At 46.7% G+C, this 24,602-nt stretch overlaps 1 protein-coding gene across 1 annotated transcript in view; it reads right to left on the reverse strand.

Annotated features, from left to right (window-relative positions):
- Positions 1–24,602, reverse strand: part of LOC138473269 (uncharacterized) — a 1,193,211-nt gene that overhangs the window by 523,890 nt on the left and 644,719 nt on the right. Inside the window, exon 5 of the mRNA XM_069611906.1 lies at positions 21,071–21,252. Within this exon, the coding sequence (XP_069468007.1) occupies positions 21,071–21,252 (182 nt within the window). The remainder of the gene's footprint in view (positions 1–21,070; positions 21,253–24,602) is intronic.

Consider the following 24,602-nt stretch of genomic DNA (forward strand, 5'->3'; position numbering starts at 1 on the left):
GCTAAGTCTGAAACATACAATAAACGTATTCTGGAAGCCAACTCCCACTCAAAAGAGCTTTTCACCATCTTTAAAGAGCTCACTATCCCCCCAATCTGCACAGATGAGACTGTTAAGGATGAAGCCTGGTGCAATAGCATCCAAACAGCGATGTTAAATAAAATAGACCTTCTTCAAAATAAAATAGCAGAACATTTCAAGGCTCTGCACCCCCAACAGACCCCTGTCGCCAATCCCACTAACGACCAGCACGCCTCCAAATTCAATTTCTCGCCAATCAGCGAAGCAGATGTTCTCCTAATCCTTAAACAGATTAAACCATCTCAATGCAAAGGCGATATATGCCACCCTAACATCATTAAAGAATGCGCAGCACCCCTCACACCGATCATCACAGCATTCATCAACGCCTCATTCAAGACGGGCATAGTCCCTCATAGCCTTAAAGAGGCCTGGGTGCGTCCGCTCTTAAAGAAACCAACCCTGGACCCTGCCCAACCCAACAACTACCGACCCATCACAACGGTCCCATTTCTTCTGAAAATCTTAGATAAAGCGGCTCACATGCAGATACAGACTTACCTGGAAAACAACTCTGTCCTAGGTAAAAGGCAGTCCGGATTTCGCAAAGGCCATGGCACTGAAACCGCCCTACTAGATCTGAAGAACCAAATTACCCTTACACTAGACAATGGGAAATTGGCCCTTCTGCTCCTCTTAGACCTCTCGGCGGCATTTGACCTAGTTGATCATGCCATCCTCACGAACCATCTCATTCAGGCCGCACATTTCTCCATATAAGCTACCAACTGGATCACCTCCTTCCTCGAAGGAAGAGTAATGAAAGTGTTCTCCAATATAGCTAATGCAGATCCTACTACCATCAAGCACGGAGTCCCGCAGGGCTCATGCACGGCGCCTACCCTATATAACCTGTTCACCAAACCCCTCTTTGACAAACTGGATGCCCTGGGGATCACATACACCAATTACGCCGACGATACCCAAGTACTCCTCCCGCTCACAGGACTCTACCATCAGGACACAGCCACCCTCCAGAACATTTACGCCACCATCCAAGCTTGGATGGCCACAAACGGCCTATGTCTTAACGGAGACAACACCGAAATTCTCATCCTTGGTCAAAAATCCTCACTCACTAATCTAGACCCACTATACACCAACTTCTCCATAGACAATTGCATCATCCCAGTTCTACCCTCTGTAAAAACACTAGGAGTACACATTGACGCTACACTCTCCATGGACAAACAAGTCAACTCCATTGTCTCTGCCTCCGCTCTGAGCACTAAGCTCATCAATGCCATCAAACCTTTCCTAACCAAAGATAATTGCCTCTCTATCGCCAGAGTCACCATTGGAGCTAAACTAGATTACTGTAATGCGTTACTAGCTGGCACCTCCAATTCCAATCTCATTAAACTCCAAACAACACAAAATAATGCTCTAAGAGCAGCTCTCAATATACCAAAAAGGAACCACATTGCACAAGCCAGAAAGGCAGCACACTGGCTACCTGTCAAAGATCGCATCACTTTCAAAATACTCACCACTGCACACAAGTGTATCAACCTGACCGCACCCTCCTACCTGTCTGACACCCTAGTCAGATCTCGCTCCTCCAGACCAACTAGGCAATGCCACTCCAACCAGCTCAGGGTCCCACGCATCAAACGAGCTAGAGCAGGAGGAATAAGCTTCCCCTACATTGCCCCTAAGCTATGGAACGCACTACCTAGCACACTCAGAGCAGAAACCTCTCTCATTGCCTTCCGAAAAGAGCTGAAAACTATCTTGTTTAACTAATTCCTCTTCTAGTTCGCCACGCTCTCCTCTTTGATCTCCTCTCCCTCTTCCTCCCTGTAGCTGTTTCTCGCTTTCCTGCAACTAAGTAATGATTTCAATGTATGCACAACCAGCCATTTCTCATAGCTGCAATCTTCTCATGCAACTAATAAATGACTTCAATGTATGTACAACAAATCATATCTGTAACAAGCGCCGCGATGCCTCTGGGCTGCATGTGCGCTAAACAAATGCGAATAAATAAATAAAATAAATAAATCATTGTGATTTAATCAGACTTCTCCAGATTGAGGCACAACATGTATTCAATTGTTGGACACAACAGTAAGGTGCCCTCAAAATACCACATTAACGGAGCAATCTCCCACTGCCGCCATTGGTTCTCTGCTCATCCCCATGCCAGAAGCAAATTCGGTCTCAGTGCTGATTTCCTAATGAGTGACCTTGGCCTCTCTACCTTTATTTTTTTATTTTATTTATTTGTTTGTACCGCGCCGGAGCCCGCAGGCATCAGGGCGCAAAACGTAAACATGCAGAATTCAACATACAGGCCACAAGACACCTTGTGGATGAAATACACTGCTAAGTGCCATTGACACAAATCAAACAGAAGCACACTGGCACCCAGAACTCACGGCGTGTGGCATGCATGGTTCAGCTTTTCAGGATTCACATCTGCTTGCTCTTCTAGCCTATTGCCAAGACCCCAGCCCCGCTTCCCCTGCGGGGCCACACACAACGAGAGGCACTAGAGAAGGCCACTTGATTTTACAATGTAAATATTGGGCAATACCAGAATGAAATTGTGCACTTACAGTCGCAACATTGCATATATTGTGGACATGGACTCGTGAACGTGTTTTACTGGGGCAATGCAGGGTATCAACATGAATGCATCTGTACAAAATAAAACTTAAAACATCACAAGCCACTGCTGGACCTTGAATAATGTGGAAGAAGGGGCGTCCCCTGAGGAGACCATTGCCCCCACTGGCACCAAAAGCTGCCTCCGCCACTGGCGCTATCTTGCCTTACTCTTTACTCTCCTCTTATCATTCACACTATGGAAAAACACAGAGCCAAAGACATGATCAACCCCTCTTTACTCCTCTCGTGCACCTACCTGGCTAAAAGTGTATCGGCTTTATGTAAGCGATTGTTGGGTAGTCTTCACGGTCAGGGCACAAACAAAAAACCGAAATGGGATCGGGGTCTCCAGGTGCAGCTCACTGGAAAACAATGGTCAGGTTTGAGTAGCTTAGCCAAGAAAGTCCTGTATAACTCGAGGTTCTGACTTATACAGTTCAAGATTGTTAACAGGTTACATCACCCGCCGTCGAAAATGTGGCTGTTCTATACAGACTGAGGGCAAATGTCCCAGATGTGTGGAGAGGATGCGGACCTGCTTCCTATGTTGTACTCATGCCCCAGGTTGTGTGATTGCTGGGATGGCGTTGCCTGTGTTGTGCTCGAAGTCATTGATCTGCAGACAGAATGGTCCCCATTGGTCTGTATACTAGGTTATGTAGGCATGTTCCCCATTGGTGTGTGTATACTAGGTTATGTCGGCATGTTCCCCATTGGTCTGTATACTAGGTTATGTCGGCATGTTCCCCATTGGTGTGCATACTAGGTTATGTAGGCATGTTCCCCATTGGTCTGTATGCTAGGTTATGTCGGCATGTTCCCCATTGGTGTGTGTATACTAGGTTATGTCGGCATGTTCCCCATTGGTCTGTATACTAGGTTATGTAGGCATGTTCCCCATTGGTCTGTATACTAGGTTATGTAGGCATGTTCCCCATTGGTGTGTGTATACTAGGTTATGTCGGCATGTTCCCCATTGGTGTGTATACTAGGTTATGTAGGCATGTTCCCCATTGGTGTGTGTATACTAGGTTATGTAGGCATGTTCCCCATTGGTGTGTATACTAGGTTATGTAGGCATGTTCCCCATTGGTGTGTATACTAGGTTATGTAGGCATGTTCCCCATTGGTCTGTATACTAGGTTATGTAGGCATGATCCCCATTGGTCTGTATACTAGGTTATGTCTGCATGTTCCCCATTGGTGTGTATACTAGGTTATGTAGGCATGTTCCCCATTGGTCTGTATACTAGGTTATGTAGGCATGATCCCCATTGGTCTGTATACTAGGTTATGTAGGCATGTTCCCCATTGGTGTGTATACTAGGTTATGTCGGCATGTTCCCCATTGGTCTGTATACTAGGTTATGTAGGCATGTTCCCCATTGGTCTGTATACTAGGTTATGTAGGCATGTTCCCCATTGGTGTGTATACTAGGTTATGTAGGCATGTTCCCCATTGGTCTGTATACTAGGTTATGTAGGCATGTTCCCAGGGTCGGACTGGAACAAGAAATAGGCCCGGACACCCAAAAAAAAGTGGCCCTCCCTCGCCTCAAAAAAGTGGCCCAGCCTTCAAGGTCACCTCAAAAAGTGGCCCACCCCTTGCATCAAGAAAAGTGGCCCTCAAACCATCATCAATGCAAGCAGACGTCCAAGGCCAAATGATAATATGTTATTGTATAGCACCTACTCTTAAGCTCTTTTTTATAGAACAAATATGCATACAATAACACCCAACCTGTGTTGGTACTCATTTATCAATCTCAGAGGATGAAAGTCTGAGATGGCCTTGCAGGGATTCGAACCTGCAACCTGCAGATCACACGCACATCGCAGTAGCAAGCGCTCAACCCACTGAGCTATGAAATCAGCAATAGTAAACTGAGCAATTGTTATGTAGTGGATACCATTAAACTGGTAACTGAGATTTAACAGCAGACTAGTTAAGTTCATCTGCAAGTCTGTGCAAATTTGGCCGCATTTCAAGACTGCGTGCATCTACTTTTCGGGCTTCAGATTAGAGGTTGGCAAAATAGGGAAAGCAGCACACTCACAGGACATTCCATACTCTGAGCACTCGTTACCTCATACATGCAAACAAACATCCTGAACAGCATGCTATGCAGATAGGAAAGATAGACACATTACAACAAGGCATTCATTGCGGCACAATGAAGACTAGTCAATGGCCACTTGATGTGCATGGTCAAACATTTCTACACTGAGCACAAGCTTTTAGGCACAAGGATTTCCACATTTCCAAGAGGCAGGCAGCATTTGAAGAAGGTGCATCCGTTGCACCTTTTTTTTTTTATTCTTTCAGTAATGGGGCAATGGGGCAATGGAAGCAAAGTGTTTTGCATAGGTTCAATCACACTGACATGTAAGCTGGAGTATGAACTCAGGCATCCTGGCTTCACGGGACTACAGCTAAAGAGGCAGTGCTTTCGTGTTACTGACTGCTTGATTACCAAGCATCAGGTATTCCCCTCATAGGCTATTGCGGGGAATATGGTTTGCGGTAATACTGCATTACAAATCTGACTGTGCATTATTCTAAATAGTACGATGTGCTACTTCCATTCCCATCCCCCACACTGACTGGGATGGAACTTTTTTTTGGTTAGTTAATAGCTACACATGGCATGATTTCTGAAAAATCGGCACATTTTAGCAGTGGCAGTTGGGCAGCAATCCGTAACACTGCAACAGGCCCTCATGTAGTCCGTATGGTGTATACTGTATGCCGTCAGTTATCATTACATTCACTAATTTAAAATATTATGTAAAATGCCTGTTTTTTGCAAAAATGTGAGCTCTTTTTCAAAAGGTATGTTTCTTGCTTGGGCTCAATTATACTGGAGTGTGTTTACTATTTATAGTTCACAAACCACATACATGAAGAGCTCATCTGTTGGACACATGTGTGCCCTCAATGATGCATTCAGCAACTCCTCTCTGCGTCTCGTGTTAGTGTTAAGTGGATGTAAAAATCAGGAAACTGGAGCTTGTCTGTGGAAGCAACAGGGAGGAGAAAGGGAGAGGACTCAGGAGCCTTTTTAATAAATCACATTTTTTATGGATGACACACACAGAAACCCACTGACCGTCCACCCCGGCGAGCGAACGAACACCAAAGAAGGCAGAGCTGCCAGGGTGTTGCAAAAAATAACAATGAAGGGCACCTTAGGCTTCGAACACAACAACCCCCAGTAAGGAAAATCCAGGAGTGTCTCCTAATGTTACACTCGGACTAGAGCGTAGGTAACCCACTCCCTCCACCCAACAGCAACACACTGGCCCCCTTTGTGCCTGCGCGGTGCAAATCCACTCCGTCAAACAACAAACATGAATGTATGTGACCGCAGTGGTCCTGTCAGCTTTGCCCTTTTATGGGACAGCCTGACAGCCAATGACCCAAAACATTTTCTGGAAATGAGTTCACACACAGGCGCTTTCCAAGTACGGCGAAATTTGTGATAAGAGTATTTTTTTAATAAACTACTAAACAGTTAACATGAGCAAGCAAAGGTGTGCCAAAGCAACGTGGAACATTTGCTTTGAGATGTAAATGGCCCCACCCCCAGTCCACTGCTAATTATCCCAAGCATTCCCTCGTGTGTATGATGTAGACCACGCTAGATGTTTTTCCATTGCAGGCCATCATCAATTGGACGGGTCTGCGAAATTTATGAGCCAACTCGTAGACCGGCAGCTACTGCCATCCAGCACTGCAGATACATGGGGCTCGAGTCTGAGCATAAAAAAAAGGAAGTGCCCGTCTCCACAATCATGCAGAGTAGAGTGTGGAATGCAGTGTGGAAAACATGCCACAGTCTGTCGCTCTACTTATCACGCAGAGTTGCGATGCCCTGTGGTGCATACCTCCATTCCCTCTCTTTGGGTGGGTGTCACCAGCCCTGGACAATGTACACCCTCACGTCAAACCCAAGACCCCTCCATAGACTTCAATGTGCCTAAATCATCAAAAACAAAAACATCCGATTTCATCTGCATTGTCCATTAACCAGATTTAGAGGCCAACCATAGTAGTCTTTCCTTGCTCCTAGCTGCCAGTCACAACTCTCCACAGCAACGCCCAATCATGGCAAGCAGTGAGTAGGAGCATGCCCTGCGGGTCGCTATCTCATGTTTTTGCCCCACATGCATGGCAGGAATGTTCCTCTTTCACCCCAACAGCATAGCTTGCTGCTCCTTGAATCTAATGATGCTGTGGTGGGCACTGGTGGAGAGAGAGTTGTAAGTAGTGATCAAAAAGGGTGAAGGGGAGGCAGTGGGAGAAAATGAAAGGGCAACAAAGAATGGAGCTTTGGTTATCAGGGTGTGGAGCTAAGAGATACAAAGTGAGACAGGTGGGGGGAAAATTAATGATAATGATGTGTTATTTATATAGCGCCTTAATCCAAAGCGCTTTACATACTTACATACAATATCACCCAACCAAAACTGGTACTCATTTATCGACCTCGGAAGGATGAAAGGCTGTGTTGGCCTTGCCGGATTCAAACCTGCGACCTGCAGATCACGCTCAGATTGCAGCAGTGAGCGCTCAACCCGCTGAGCTATTTTACCGCCCATAACAGCATTTACGGCCGGTGACTCTTACCTCCTCAGCTCAGCCAGGGGTATCTCTCCATCTCCGCTGACGCTGTGGGGTGGTGACTGTGTGGGCAGGTAGGATCGGGGGGGTCGCCCGTGCCCGAGTGCCTGTGTGCCCTCCTGGGCTGGCCTCTGCTGCACAGCTGGAGACGAGTCGAGGGACTCTTGCTGTGGTGTGGAGACAGGGGCCTCGACCTCGCCCATGGCACTGGTAAGGTCCTCATTTGTGCGCAGCTTCCTGCAGGCTACAGCTCCAATCCTGACCTGGGCTGGGAGTGAGGGGTGGTGGCGGCACGGAGTCTCGCCGCATTTTCATTGGCCATGGCCAATATTAGTTGCTTTCAAATTTGCAAAGTAGCGTGCAACGAAATGTGTTGCTTGCTTCCTGCAAAGTTGAAAGCAATTTATCGTGCCTCTGGCCAAGCCCAGCCCTGCAGGCGGCCTACAGGCTCCTCCATCAGACTGCCTGCTGCTGCCCCAGGTCCTTCAAGGACGAGCAGTTGCAGGAATCTGTTACTTTTTTACAAAACACTGGTAGCGGGCCGGGCTGAAGCCAGCCCGACCCACTACCAGTGTTTTGTAAAAAAGTAACACTTCCTTCACAATCACCTAGCAGCAGCGCCATGGTGTCAGTCTCGCGCCGACTTGCTGCCCGCAGGCCCTGATCATGCAGAGCAGATCAGCACCGCAGGCAGCCCTGAGCCAGCGCGAGACCGGCCCAGGCATGGGCTTGAAACCGGCCCCTCGCCAGCCTCTAAGGATTTCGTATCGGCCACGGGCCGATCGGCCGACGGGCCAATCCGACACTGCATGTTCCCCATTGGTGTGTATACTAGGTTATGTAGGCAAAGTGTCTGAGGTTACGTAGTTTTTTAAACCTGGGATTACTGTTTGCAAGACGCCGCATTTTACCGACATGCCACAACCCACCGACCGTGCACGCGAAGCTCAATGACACAGGAGCTGCATGCAACATTAGTGCATGCTAGTAGTAGACCCAAGGACATATGGCCAGACTTTCAGCGATACCTTAGTGATCAGGCGGGGCAGGGTCACGCCAACACACAGGCATTCCTTGGGAATGTGTCGACTGATGTCACTCCAGTTGAATTGATGTGCTTATGTGCTGCTTGTAAGATTTTACGTGTTTGTGCTGCTGCCAAGTATTTAAAAAAAAAAGTGTTTAAAAAAGTGCATCAACCTGTCTCCCCTTTCCACATTTTCCCACCAGTGTCCCCTTCTCTTAATGAAGTTCTTTTCTGACGGTCGCGTCGCATTGTTGGGATCAGCAGCGTAACTACCGCAGTGGTAGTGGGCAGCTTGCCCCCCCCCCCACTCATCAGAGAAGAACACCAGGACATCTGAAGGCTCACCACACTGAGGCTGGAGAAAGTGTCACAGGTGTCCTTGCCAGAAAAGCGTTCACACTTCTTGGTTTCTCGCATTGCCCTGATAATGTGCGGCAGTTGAACTCGATGGCCGTGGCACCCACGTCCCTTTTGGCCCTGTTAAAGGGCCCTGCTCCCCTTTCCAGCTGTCTCTAGAGGACAAAATGCAGATGAGAAAATGCACCTTTGAACGGGCCGCCCAATAAGTGTTATCCAGCGGCTCTTTTCTTGGCACCCTTACTTACGCACGAGTGTTTGCCTTTCTCGGCGTGCGCGCTTAGTCACTCAGCAGACTGGTGCAGGACTACCAAATGAAAGACCCCATCCACACACACTACTCCAGTTACCTAGAAAATGTGTGTCTCCTGCCAAGCAAATTGAAGTGATTAACACAAAGCTCCTATAAAGGTGACTACTAGCTTCGTAAGCATAGAAGGGGTTGCTTTTATGAGGATGCAGAACTGTGAGCTGGAGGTTTGTGACATGCAAGCTCCAGATCAGGTGACCTTACTACACAATTTCTTTTAGTATGCGTCGAAAAGTGCTGAAAGTGAACTTTTGTAAAACAGGACATTTTAAGATGTGTATTATTTTTCTTTCTGGGACTTGTAGGTTCCCATTTAGAATGTGCAAATAAAGCCAGGATGATATCATGTATCATGTTGGTTTAACCTGGTGCCATTAGGTTTTATGTATTGTCAGATTGCTTAATAATGAGATTTGTGCATTTTAAAAGTAATGACTGACAGTATTTTAGTGTGTTAAAATATTGCCTTTAGTGCTTAACCAAAGTGTGGTGTACACTGGTGCAGATAACTTAATAACACTGACTTAATTGCAAACATTGGGGGTCTTTAGATAATGAAGTTCACACCAATTGCAAAAAAGGCCCCCTTACAATGGAGCAGATTTAATTATTTTAGGGACCCAATGCTTGTGTGCTTCTCTGTCACTGGCCCCTGCGACCATCACCTAGAAGTGTATTATTCTTGCGTGGCTCTTCCTCTGTCCCGTAAAACGTCAGTCTAGTACCCGGCGTTAAATAACCGCCCCACCCCGTCCGCCGCCCCCCAACCTACTGACAATCCCGGGAGGATAGCTCAGCAGCAAAGTGCATGCCTTGGAAACAAGACAACACAAAGCAGCACAGGTTCGATCCCCGGGTTCGCGCTTATAAACCTCAGGGTATTAAGCGCATTATAAATACGCAACTAAGACATGTTCCGGTAACAGCCCCTCCATGCCCCATGGTTGTGTGAGCGCTATAAAATTGCAAATGAAATCAAAAATAAATAAATAAAAAATCACCGAATTCGCTTGGCAGTCAAGTTATTGACCCAGTGTTTATGAAATTCATGATCTTAATCCATTACTTTAAAAATGTCTAAGGCCAAGCACCGGACAGTGCTTACTGGATTCATTCATGAGTGCACGTACGCTCGGTTGAACCCAAGAGAAAAATGTACCCCCCCCCCCCCAACACATTTTACAAATTCACCAGCTGCAACTGCTACAGACTGTGTAGGTATTATTGTCCGACAGAGGCCTGGAAACCCATGGGCATGGCTCGTTAGGTCGTGCTACCTTGTTTGGTACACGTAAGAATCCAATTTCACAAATTAAAAAAACGGGGCTTTTTGCATAGTACCCCCCCCCCCCCCCCATACACACTCCTGCCACACTGGATACTCCCCTGTTTGGGATACAAGCGTTTCATGAAATTGTTTAAAGTGCTCATGTTTGCTCAGTGCATGCACCATGTCTGGCTGGTTGTGGCACCGCGGTTGCCAGATCTCCGCCTTTCAGGGGCGGATTCGTCGCTGGCGGCACCACCCTGGGGGAAATCAAGGCAACAAGATGTGGCTTGTCCGTTCCCCCACAGGGCCGCCGCGGGAAGGGGACCGTAGCCACCATCCCTTCCATAAGTGGCTGCGAAGCAGAGAAAAAAACACGTGCACCCAGCACGGTAAACACACATCGCTCTGCAGAGTGGCAAGAAATAATGAAGTAATTAAGCGGGCAATTATGAGCATCTGTGACACTGATTAGAACAAAATACATTTGAAAGGCCTGCCCTCCCCCTCCTGCCACACCCCCTTGGAAATATTTCAGGTAACTTTGCCAGGTTATTTCAGCAGCCACCCATGGGGGACGCCACCTGCGCGGGCAAGGGAGGTGTTCGAGGCGCTGTGCTTTCTATATCGGCGCTTCTTGCATCATCTGTTATTTCAAGCGGGCCTGTGCAAACAGACGCTTTATAAATTGGATCCTCGTCTTTGCAGCCCATTAGAGGTAATGCCGTTTTAATTAGGGCCCAATTGGCGGCGCATTAGGTTCTACTTACAGAACCTCGGCCCCATTCTTAACCGCAACACTGCCTGGGATTAGCGGCACACAGGCAGCCTGAGCACAGGTGTTTGCGGTGGTGCATTGTCAATGGTGCAGTGTGGAGAGGGCTATCGCACTTCTCAGCTAGTGTACACATGTACTAGAAAGAGCATCAAGGATTTCATTTGACTAGTTTGTAAAGTATCTACACTAGGGTGACCAGATAAAAAAAATAAAAAAGGGACATGCCATAGACATGGAAGTAGGACTACGGTAAACACTAATAGAACTGTAGTCCTCCTACTTCTATGTGACTGGCCTGTTGCGGGGGTGAGGGAGTGGGGTGGTGGGTGTACTCAGAGGCAAATTCCTCTCATTGGAAGAGCGAGGCCTGACAGGGGAAGGGGGAGGAAATGGGGGCATGAAAAGCATTCACGCCCCATTCACAGCCCGAAGTATCCCGCCAGGCCTGATTTTGGGATTTTCTAAATCGGTTCCCGGCAAAAACCGGGACTGTAACCACCCACCCTTCCAATCCCGGGACAGGGTTTATGAAATTATAAAACTCCCAGGACCCCGGGACGGAGGGCGATTTCCTGGGACTGTCCCAGGAAAATTGGGATGTCTGGTCACCATAATCTACACATATGTGGAGCCTGACCCCGAGCTCTCCGTGGCACATTGAACGCACCTTCCAACTATACACAGAGCCACTGATAACATAGTGCAAAGCTTCCCGAAGCAGTCCAACCATTCGACACCACGTCTCCGAACGCAAAGAAAACCCATTTTTGGCAACAACCTATATCACCATGAATTACTATTCCTGCCAAGAAGCCCAACACAAAGAATAAGCATTCATCTCAAGGCGCTGTACCAACATGCAACCTGCACGACCTACAACCATTCCTACCAGCAACACATACTACCATGAACTGCTGCACAAATACCAAGTGTGCATCCTAACAAAAGACACCACCATGAAACCTGAACAAATCTCCCACTATTCCTCCCAGCCACAACACATGCCACTGTGCCTCCCAGCACCAAGGACAGCCGGGCTTTTGAAGAACACATATCATCTTGTATCCAAACAATCTACAGCCAGTCCCAGCAAAATCATACACCCACGCCTCCCAATATAAATCGTACTCATTCTTGCCAACGATACAGATCTCCACGTCTATCAACAAAGCATGCACCTCCAAAACAAATACGATCATGGCTCCCAACACAACATGCAACCATTCACCCCAAAACACATACGACCAGGACTCCCACCACAATGGACAACCATTCACCCCAAAATACACACCACCATGCCTCCCAACACAAGATACAACCTTTCATGCCAAAACACATACGACCAGGACTCCCACCACAATGTACAACCATTCACCCCAAAATACATACCACCATGCCTCCCAACACAACTTACAACCTTTCACCCCAAAACACACACTACAAAGCCTCACATCACAATGTACAACCATTCACCCCAAAACACATAGCATCATACCTCCCACGACAATGTACAGCCTTTCACCCCAATACATACCACCATGCCACCCAACACAACATACAACCTTTCACCCCAAAATACATAGCACCATGCCTCCCAACACAATATACAACCATTCACCTCCAAAACACATGCTACTGTGCCTCCCAAAACAATATACAACAATTCACCCCAAAACACACCCCATCATGCCTCCCACCACAATGTACCACCACCATTCAGCCCCAACAAATATACAATGCCTCCCAAAGCAATATACAACAATTCACCCCAAAACACATACTACCATGCCTCCCTCCTGTTAGGTAAAGATTTGGGGTAGTACCCTTTGGGTACACTACAACAACCTTAGCCTCCTTGTAATCGGAACCCAACCTTTGGTATAAGTCTGTAGTCCACAGGTTGGTAGTGTGGTTGAGCAGCCAGGCATATCTCAAGAGGGGTCAATGTGAGCAGTAGGGTAGTTACACAAAGATTCACAGTGACAAGTATCCAAATAAACACTTACACCCAAGGTTTCTTGATTAAATCATTATTTATTTAACAGTCAGTTTGAATAAGCCTTCCTCAGAAGGTAGCAATACAATAGCAACACACAAATACACTTCAAAATTTTCTCTAAATCAGCAAATACCCATTGGGGATGGCACACATACACTTCCCACACCCTCGGGTGACTTAAATAGCGAGGACACTGTGGACATTAATATATTACTGGTGCACTTAGAGCATTACTAGGATGAGCGTCAAAGAAAAGGGTTATTAGAATAAACAAAAGAGCACACATATTCTTAAGCAGGTAAGTACCTTTGAACCCCCCAATGTAGAGTAAGTTAACCCATTCCTGGCTGGACAGGTGCAACCCAATATTAGAGGAGAGAAGAATCATTCAGGGAGCCAGGAAAGGCCAAAGTCTATTAGGCAAAAGTCTAGGTGAGCTGAAACACTTCTTGCAGGTAGGTAAACGTCTTGCACAATGTTTTAGAAGTCTTTGTAGAAAATAAGAATATAGGGCCATACGCTGATAGGCTTGTGAGTAGTAGAAGATGCAAGCAACTCTACAGAGCAACCAAGCCAAGTCTCAACTGAGAACTAGTAAGGCTACACAACAAGAGGTAAGTTCTCTTAGACTGCACAGTGAAAAGTGCAGTAGATGGCTCCTGTTCCTGGGCCTCAGTCGTGGGGACAAGAGGGAGGTCTTCTGGGGACTCCTGCACTGCAAAGGGACGGTCACCAACAGCAACCGGCAGTCATCAAACAAGTGGCACTTCGGTGTTTCAGCTCCTTGTGTCTACTGCAAATAGCACCAGCGTGGTTTCTGGCTGTCGAGATGGGCTTTGCTTGCATCTGGGGTCCAGCACACTGTTGAGGTGGCTCAGGCACGGTCAGTCCGGCTTCCTGGGAGTTTGGAGGATCTTCCTGGAGCTCTTAGCCAGCTTAAAAGTGATTCACTCTGAATCTGGTGTTCCTCTCCTTGGCACTTCGGTTCCTGCAGCAGCAAGGAAGTACAGCCAGCTCTGAGGGGATGTCCAGACGAGTTCACTTTGGAGTTGATTGGTCCCACCAACTCAAGGCGAGAAGTTGTTCGTTTGTTTATTTATTTAGTATGGCGTGCAAAACCGAGAGGTAACGGGGCGCAAGAGAGAGCAACAGAGAGCAGGAAGGTAGGATTACATAAAAACTTAGTTGCAGGATAAGGCACACATGAAAAGGAGCGTAGCATTACATTGCGTGGAATGTGCATATATACACATAGTTAATACATTGCTTACATATTTATATATTTAGTGCTGCGCATAGAGACAGTTCGGTTGAACTTGCATATTTACATATTTAATGCTGTGCGTAGGAGTCAGGTTTGAGCAAAGGCATGGGCCGGTGAGAGGGCAGGGTTAGTCATGGGGATCATTGGACCGCAGCCAGGTGAGGGTGTTTCGCCTGAAGCTATAGTAGGATTGGTCTGTCCTAATGTTGAGTGGGAGGGCGTTCAATGTTGGGCTGCCAAAACAGGGAAGCTACTGCCGACGGTATTCTTTTGTCTGAAATTGGGTACCTGCAGGCAGTAAGAGTTAATCGATCTGGTGGGGCTGGTGGAGGTTTTCTTCTTTATTCTGGATGTGAGATAGGGGGGGGGCTGTGTTGTTTAAGCATTTGAAGGTGAGTGATGCCGTTTTGAGAGAGATGCGGTCAGAGATTTTGAGCCATTTGTGTTCTTTCCTTTTGTTTGAAATGTGTTCCTTGGAGGGTAGGTTAAGGGCTGTTCTGAGAGCGTATATTTTTTTTGTCCTTGCAGGGCTTCTCTAGTCGAGGACAATTTGGAGCTTAAGCACAGCAGCAGGGCTTCACCGGGCAAAGCAACAGTCCAGGAGTGGCAGCAAGCGTCTCTTCCAAGTTCTTCTTCGGATTCCTTCATTCAGTGGTCGACTCTGCCTTCCAAGCCAAAAAGCCTGGCCTTTTATGCCGGTTTCGCCCATTCATTCCAGCCTAGCTGTCAGTCAAACAGCAGGGTGGCTGTCCTTGCTGGACAGCCACCTGGCCAATCACCTTTGGGTGCATTCCTGTAACCAGTGGGATTAAGCACAGGGAGTTTCAGGCACCTCCCTCACTTCCTGCCCCTGCCAGACAAACTGGAGCCAGAGGCGGGCTTCACTCATGAACCCCGCCAAAGACAGAACGGACAAAGGGACCAAACCTGGTTTGGCGTGCAGAGTAAATCTCAAGAAGGACCTTAACAACTGCCACCAGCCATTAATTGCAGAAAGGGTAACATAAAAATGTTACATGAGAAGTTAGACAAAGGGGATTCTAAGTAACCCCTGCAGCACCCTGTATGCTGGGTCTAGAAAGTTATAAATGTAAGTAAAGTCAATTTCACTTTACTGCTCTTGGAAACCGTAGTTTATCCAAGAGAAGGTATTTAAACCTTTGGGAAATCTGAAAGACTTCCCTGTGCCACTGCACTGAAGGTGCTGTGTGTCACAATGTAAAAAGATGCCTATGTAATTTGTCAGACTCAAAAAACCAAAAGAAACCACAGAAAACAAATAGAATTAAAAGTACAAAGTCCCAATGTTCAGTAAAAGTGCTGGGGTCCTCTAAGGTGGGAGGAATTTAGCACTAAACTTTATATTCTTCCTAACACCTCCCAACACAATATACACCCAAACACCCTAAAACACATACCACCATGTCTTCCAAAACAATAAACAACCATTCAACCCCCAAATACACACCACCTAACACAATGTACAACCATTCAGCCCCAAAACACATAACACCATGTCTCCCAAAACAATACACAACCATTCACCCCAATACAAATATCACCAGGCCTCCCAAAACAATATATAACCATTCACCCCAAAACAATTACCACCATGCCTCCCAGCAATGAACAACCATTCAGCCCAAAACACATACCAGCATGCCTCCCAAAACATTATAAAACCATGTACCCCAACAGAAACGTCACCATACCCCCCAGCACAATGCACAACCAATTCACCCCAAAACACATACCGCCATGCTTCCCACCACAACGTACAACCACCCACACCCAAAACACATACCACCATGACTCCCACCATAATGCACAAACATTCACCCCAAAACACATACCAGCATGCCTCGCAAAACAATATATAACAATTCACCCCAAAACCATACCACCATACCTCCTAGCAATGTACCATTCACCCCTAAAACACATAGCATCATACCTCCCACAAGCCGAGCCTGGGAAATGGCCATGCGAAACCAGAAAAGAGTTGTGGGAAGAGTTACCCACAGAACCAGGGAAACTCCAGCCAAGAAAGGGGGTGGGGAAAGAAAATGAGCTAAAGGGGTTGGGGAGGCAAAAGAAAGGGCTAAAGGTACAAGAAAAAAGGGCTAAACTGGACTGGGGCTAAAGAGGGCAAGAACATGGGCTGGGGAAAGAATAGGAGCTAAAAAAGGAAGGGGGCAAAAAGGGGCTAAATGGGACTGGGGCAATAAAATTGGGTAAAGGGACTGGGGATTTAGGAAAAGGAGTAACATGGGCTGGGGCAGTTAAAGGGGTTGGGGTGACAAAATGGGTTAAATCGGACCAGGGGATCAAGAGAAGGGGCCAACAGGTCTAGGGCAGCTAAAGGAGTTCATGGGCAACAAAAGCGGCTAAATGAGACTGTGGTTCAAGAGAAGGGACAAAAAGAGTCTGGGGGCCGCTGAAGGGGGTAAATGGCACTGGGGGTCGAGGAAAGGGACGGTCAAAAGTAAAGACGTGCCCACAAAGCCAAAGGGAGAGAAGTACACAAGAAGCAGGAGTACAAGGAGCCCTGCAGACAAGAAAGGATAGGCAACAGAGGCAGTGAACAGAAAGGGGTAGGGAGTACAAATAAAACAAACATGTTAGGTTCCCTCTTGGGGTGTACGCAGAATGGGGGAAGAGTTACCCACAGAACCAGGGAAACTCCAGCCATCTGAGCAGGTTACTATTACAGGGCCCCACTCTGCTCATGGAAAGGAGCAACAGCAGTGGGTGTCTGTGTCTGGACCCTAAGGCACGAACAAGGTAACAGTACTCACATGAATGAAGCCTGTACGGGTCCAGCAGGACCTGAACAATGACTGCTTCCTGAAAAGGGAACCAGCACGCCGTTAACAATGACACAATGTACAATACTGAAATACTACAAAGGAAAGGGGCAGAGATTACCTGCTGGAAACCCAGCAGCCAAACTCTGAACAAAGGAAGGAATGACACAAGGCACAGGTGAAGACAAGAACTGTAACAGAAATATCCAGGGGAAAAGGAAGTCAAAGTGAGAAAGGTTCGGGACAGAGAACCGGAAGAAAGAAGAAAAGCAAGAAAACTAGAATCTAAGTGCTGGGGTAAGGAGACTGGAAACTGTACACTGGTAACAAGATACAGTAACTCTGGACTGGACTAACAAGAGTAGGACTGCAGAGAGAAAACAAGGAAACTGTAGCTCTGAAGTGGGATAAAAAGGGCAGGACTGAAGACGCAACAGGAAGCTAAGGACAGGTAACACAGGAAATGGTCACATCACAAGGAACTGAAGGCAGGGCACAAGATAATTATTGATGGTAGAGAGCAAGGGGCTATAGACCTGGAACAGAGGACTGCAAGCAGGGGAGTAGTGTTGCAGTATGGGAAGCACAGAGGTGCAGGGCAAAAGGCAGGTGGGTGAAGGCAGTGTAGCGGGGCTGCAAGGCAGGGAGCACAGGGCCCTGGAACAGGAGGAGGTTCTGGAGACAACAGGACACAGCAGAAATCAATGGACTGGAAGCAAGCTCAGTGCAGGAGATCTCTGCACCTGCAGGCAGCTGCTTAAATACTAACCTGCCCTGTACTGAAGCAGGCTACTATAGCAGCAACTGGGGCAGCACACCTGAAGGTAATTGGCTTCCTCCCTCTCTGGTCCTGGGCAAGTGAAAGCTGCACTGATCTCCAAGGCTTCTAGAGATTGTAGTTCTAAAACTGCTGCATAGGAATAGCCAGGGAATGGGAACTGCCAAAAGGTGCATTACGGGACATGTATTTTGTGAAATGAAATAAGAAAGTTCCAAAGTCTTGCAACCGGAAAGCAAAGACAAAAATATGAATAGGTATTGTCCAGGGAGTATTATGGAGATGAATAAGTCCCAAATAGTCCAGGATGGGTGCCAATTGGTGCACCACTGGCACAGTCGTGACAGGGACAGAATGGGTCTGGGGCAGCTAAAAGGGTTAAGGGGCAACAAAAGGGGCTAAATGGGACTTGGGGTCATGAGAAGGGGCAAAAGGCTTCTGCAGCAGCTAAAGACGCTAAATGAGACTGGGGTTTAAGGAAAGGTGCAAAATGGGTCGGGCAGCTAAAAGGATTAAGGGGCAACAAAAGGAGCTAAATGGGACTGGAGGGTCAAGAGAAGGGGCACCATGGGTCTGGGGCAGCTTAAGGGGTTAAGGGGCAACAAAATGGGCAAAACAGGTCTGGGGCAGCTAAAGGAGCTAAATGGTGTTAAGAAGAGGTGGAAACCCCTGGGTAAAGCAGTGAGGACAGGCCAGGGAAATCCCACGCCCAAAAATGGAGTCCAAAGAATTTGACAAAGACCTGTTTTATTTAACAAAACCCATATAAAACAGGGATAGCTGTGGACATTAAGGCAATCTCTGAGTTCTCGGATATTTCCAGGCTTGACAATGGTTTAAAAAAGAGAATTACATCACAATTGAGGTTTTATCCTAGAAAACCTATGAGATCAAGTAGATCGACTAGATCCATGTTCCATAGGGGTTATTATGTTCATTGTCTGCACTCTATCTGGTGGCTCCACCTGAGACCACCGACCAAATAGATACAGGTGAAAACATGTAATCATAATACAATATCATTGGCCGGTGCAACAAATTATAGATCAGCGTTAATGGTGGGTAGTGATTGGTTAGTGGTGTCTTTCTCAGCCTTGGTAATTTGGAAAGTTATCAGCACATGAAGCAACACTAGGGGCTGGGGAGAATGGCACCAAGCTGCTACTTTTCCCAATAAGGTTACCATGTCTGATTCTCTAGGCCACAAGCCAGGACATTTAGCTTCCACTTTGCATGATCTTGTATCTTTTGTCCCGAGAACTAGATGGGAACGAAGGTGATGAATAGTCATCATTCCCTGATTGTAGGTCACATGTGTGGTGACCACATTTTGGATTATTCTGCTCAGCATTTACTAGGGTTTTAGCCCTTACTAATGCAGGTATCTTTACACTTCCTAGCCTCTAGAGACTTGTTCGAGCTACTTCCCTCCCAATGTTAAGCCTTAGTTAAATGGGACTCTGACCTTTCAGTATTGTTCGTTTCTTTCCTTAATCTTAAGGGAAATGTGTCTCATCCCTGGGAACTGTTATCGTCTGTCCTCTTGGGTGTTGATCCACCCTTCACTGTGTGCGATAACCTTCGCACATACTGTATGATTATTGTCTCCGCTGCTCAGGTCTGAATTTTCTGCCACCTCAGCGGGGCAGGTCTCCCTGCAGCTTTGAGGCTTCTCAATGTCTCCAAGTCACTCAAACATGGTTGCACCGTCCATCTTGTCTAAAATGGCCACTCATTCTTGCTGCATTTCTGCATTACGCAAGCTTTATATGTATTCTTATGCATCTTGCGTTCCAGCGTATAAACGGAACATGTGTTTTCTAGCCTAGTGGATGCAAGCATATTCTTCATGTCTAAGTGCAATTTGAGCTAGTGTTCCTCTAGCTTCATGGTGGATGCAGATCTGCTTTGTGTCTACTGCACCTACGTGTGTCCGTTTCAGTGGTGACGTCATCTGTGTCTTTGGTAACAACATGTTCATGTCCTCCATAGTAATGTCCCTCGCATCTGGGATATGGTGGCGGAGAGGAGACGGGTGCCATAAGCAGGGTGCATCTTCCATTTCTATAGCATTGAGGCAGGGTAGGGGCTGACATAATGAATGACACATTCATTTGCCCCTCAACAATGGGACTATGGGGTCAATGAAAGGGGCAAAATGGGTCAGGCAGCTAAAAGGACTATGGGGCAGCTAAAGGGGCTAAATGGAACTGAGGTGGGGGTCAAGGAAAATGGCAAAACGTGTTTGGGGCAACACAAATGGCTAAATGGGACAGGGGTAAATAAAATTCGAAAAACAGGTCACGTACCTGTTTAAATGTGCTGCTGCTTTACTACACCACTTAGAAGTGTTCCACTCCTGCCCCAGTCAATCTATGAGGACAAAAAAAAAAATTCAAAAAATACACTCCTGGTGTGCCGTAAGCACTTGCAGGAGCGTGTCTGCCTGACTTACTGACCTGGCCGCCTCACTTCCTGTCCTGCCGCAGCCAATCAATGAGTAGCTAGGGAGGGACAGTCAGGCGACCAGGAACAGAAGACAATATGTGCTGTCGGCACACCAGGTAAGTGTCTCTTTTTTTTAAAGATAAAAAAAAGCTAAGGACTAGGTGGGCACCCCCAGTGGGGCTCATGGACGGTCCCTGTGCACCAGGCTGACCCAGCTCTGTAGAGATGTCAGTAGGTAGTGACTCAAAGAGAAGGGTCAGATCAGGGAAGAAGGCGTTGAGAAGACCAGGTGGTTGATAGAAAGAAGGAACAGTAAGAGGAGTAGGAGAAAGGAGTTGAATGGTGGCATTTTCAAAAGAAGAAGAGGTGATGTGAGACAAGGTGGAGGGGCCGTCTTGAGGGACTTATTTATAAGGAACCCCACACTAAATTACTGTAAAAATAGATGAATTCTAAGTAGATGGAAGGACATGAATCGGAGCCGACTCCGTTTTTAATCATGAAATGGGAACCACTGAGGTTTGGAAACGTAACACCTATTAGTCAGATGCCAAGTGTGTGGTGTCCACCAGTCAAATGGTGAATATTAAAGATTCCTCATGATAAAAAGTACAGGGATTTTTATAGGATCCATTAGAAGGTTCTCCCTTCAATGCTTGTGGGATAGGATGAGAGGGAGAATTGCTTGCATTGAACAAATAAGGAAATCGCACTCACCGTCTCGCCACAGCTGTTGCACAAGTCAGCTCCTTCGATCTCCTCATAGGTCTTCCCGCCATCGCACGACGTGTAGCCCATGGCTGCGTACTTATTCAGAGCCGTCTCATCAGGGCAGAATGCATGGTAGAAGAAATCCCGGACGCTCTCGTCTGCGGGCTCACTGTTGGGTTCGATGAGGCCTACGACATACAAGTGCACAGTTTAGAGTCCAGCAACCAATCTGATGACGCTTTGCCATGTGACGCAATGCTCAAGTTCATCGACTGTGGCCTGTTGGTTGCTATGGGTCTATCATTGCACGATGACCCGTTATAATTTGGTCTAAACAGGCCGTTTTCTAGGCTCTGAGTTGTACCCTTGCATACTGCAAATAAGGATGAGTGGATCAGTATGGAGTTTTGATACCTAAACTCAGAAACTACTATGTACTAGGTCTGCACTTCAGCAAGGCATTCCCCGAAGAGGGCAGAGTGAATCAAGATGTACAATTGGGATGGGACGGCCACTGTGCAGCACACAATATCTTGTTTCGGGGGCCTATTTCGTATTTATCAACCAGTCTCTGAATCCCGTTGTCAGGGTGATGCAATGGAGAGTTTTGACGATCATGCTTGCTGTAGGGGTACGACGTTCTTTCATCCCCCGTTTTTTTTTCGCTGCACTTTTTGCCGAAAAAAAAGTTGCCAAAAAAACATCAAAAAATATGGGGGGGTTTTGGGGAAGGGCATATAAGGGATAGAGTGGGCTGGTGTATCGGGATAAATAAAATAGGGGAGGGAGGAATGCCCCCACCCCAAATAAATTTAAAACTTTTTTTTTTTTCTGCAAATATTTTTGGGGGAAAAGTAAGCGGAAAAAAAACCTGGCGAAGCATGAACATAGAACTGCTGCAGCGTCCTGCGATCTCTGTGGGTGGCACCATAGTCCTCTGGGAAGAAAGGTTAGATTTGATGAGACTGCATCTGGATGTGGCATGTAGGGGGGACAGTCTTTTATTAGATTTAAAATGGAAGAATTTGAGTTTTGCTACTTTGGTCAGTTGATTGTGAGCAGATGATGGACAGTTTAAAGTCTTTTGATCTCATTTTTCAGGTTCCTGGAACATAAAATAAGTTGCAAAAGTAAGGTGTAAGTGTTTTACGCCTTTCTTTGCACCTTAACACCAATATTTATGCTTTGGGGGATTTTGGTGTTGTTTTAGCGCAGGGCACAGAATGGGAGTTACGTTCAGAATGACGTTTACATGCTGGATTAAAACCAATGGATTCCTTTGGAATCCGCCAGCTTTTTACACGAGCAAAGAGCATGCGGATTCCATAGGGATACATGGTCAACGCGGACTGCCATGCCAAAATTGCAGCTGGCGTTTACTCAATCAGCACTGCAAAACGCAGAAACAAAGGTGTACAGGCAATGGTGCCTACATTTCCACATTTATTTCGGATTCTGTAGTGAAAACGGTTACAATTGCACAAATGGAACCTGTTTGTACATAGTTGTAAATGTAAAGCGTCCCCTCTGCGCAATTTACGCAAATAGTGCAAATGAGCTCCTGTGTCATCTCCCAGAATGTCCCAACTCTCCGAAGGGTACAGGGCGGGGCCTTTGCTGTGTTACTCCAGAAGCCCTAGCCTACTGTGTGGTAGTGGCAGACACATGTGGCTAATACACTGGCCAAGCATCGGGCAGCAACTGCATCCATTTCCAGCTCGTCTGTGTTATTACACGGACAGACCAGGCCCATTGAAATCAGTGCACAGGGCCCACCACCGTCCCGGGAAGTCCGACAGCGGACCCTTATGCCATTCCCGCTGGGAACCAGACAGCAAGTAGCCACAGACGCGCATGGCCCGATGGGGCTTGTTAGTGGGTGCAGCTTGAGTCTCTAGCCACAGCATGCAAGAGATCCACGCCCAGTCTCCACTCCACAGAGCGCAGAAGATGCGATGGAAGGGCTGGGGGCAGGCATTCGTCTGGCTAGGAATTGGCATAATGCTTAGCTGAGTGGCTAACTGGGCATGGCATGTGGCAATTTCCAGGGTCATTGTGAAACCGGCGTGGTTCTTTTCCGTAACATGTGCTTAACTGGAGCAAAGCAGCAAGGGCCGGCTTCTTAAACTGAAATGAAAATCCACTGAAAAGTGATATGGGAACTTTCTAGGGGCAGTCGGAAACTGGGGGAGCAACCCTCAGGGTGCCCTCGCCTGTGCTTAACCGGGGCGAGTGAACCAGGCATTTGAATGTTTTCGGAGGAAACGGGAAAATGGAGTAACATGACCGTGCGTTTCACCAGGGCAATGTGAAACTGGCATGGCACCACTGAAGTTGGCATTACAACATCTATTTAACTAGGGGAATGTTAAAATAGCAGCAAAATGCAGACATCTGAATGGCAAATCTAGAAACTGACAGATTGTCCCATATGGTGCTGTACTTATGCCTGTAACAGAGCACCATTGCCCATTTGAGCAGCACGTGTGTGTGCGCGCGTGTGTGTGCGCGTGCGTGCGCGCGCACACACAGGGGGTAGTATATCTCAGCGGCAACGCGCTCGTCTGTAAACAAGATGGAGTAGAGCACCACAGGTTCAAATCCCGGTCCCCCTTAGAAATCTCATCGGTATTAAGCGCGTAATAAATAACCCTTTAGAATTATGTAGTAGTAACAGCCTATTACATTTGAGAAACAACCCACAATTACTGCTAGCTACTCATATTATACGTGCAACGCGCGAATAAACTTTCACAGTAACATAGCATGTGGTAACAGCAGCATGGAACACCAAAGACATTCTAACTTTATTTTAGGTTTTCTAATTCTGATGGTATTTCGTTAAGTAGCACTGGAATGATGGGACTGAAAAGAACGCTGTGAAAAAATAACATTTTACATTGAAAGTTGTAAAAATAGAAGCATTTTAGATGAAATAAGTATAACATATCTAAATGTATTATTTTCATTTGCTTCTATTAAAAAAACTATTCTGTTCAAAAACACGTCTTTTTTTTTAAAGCAATCTGTCTGTAGCTTCTTGTGTATTCAGCAGCATGAGGGGACAGTATTAATTCCGACACAGCTACATCAGGCCGTTACCTAGTTACATCCGCCAAGCTATACTTTAAAAACAGGGGTGGGGGGTGTGGGGGATCCTTGAAACCCACCTTCTTACCCGGTACGCTCCTGGACAGAGGTGTTTGCCTGCTGGATTTGATCTGTCTCATGATTTGCTTTAATTATATTTTCAAATCTGATTATTTTGGCATTCATTTCAGCGTACTTATTTTCAGTAGCATTCATTTTTCCTCTTAATGTTCAGTGTCGTTGTTGTCGCAGTTATTTTTACTGCGCACCGTGAACATAATATTCAAAATTGTAATAATAGCGACAGATGCCATATTTAAAAAATAAAATAATTTCTACCGGCAAACGATTTATGGTTGGCATGTTTCCCAGTGTGATAGTGGCACATTGTACCGGCCACTGCTTCATTGATGTGGCACAAATATTTGCCTACTCTGTAGCGAATGCT

The sequence above is a fragment of the Ambystoma mexicanum genome, chromosome 8, assembly GCF_040938575.1.
Source record: "Ambystoma mexicanum isolate Mex_15411 chromosome 8, UKY_AmexF1_1, whole genome shotgun sequence".
Taxonomy (NCBI): domain Eukaryota; kingdom Metazoa; phylum Chordata; class Amphibia; order Caudata; family Ambystomatidae; genus Ambystoma; species Ambystoma mexicanum.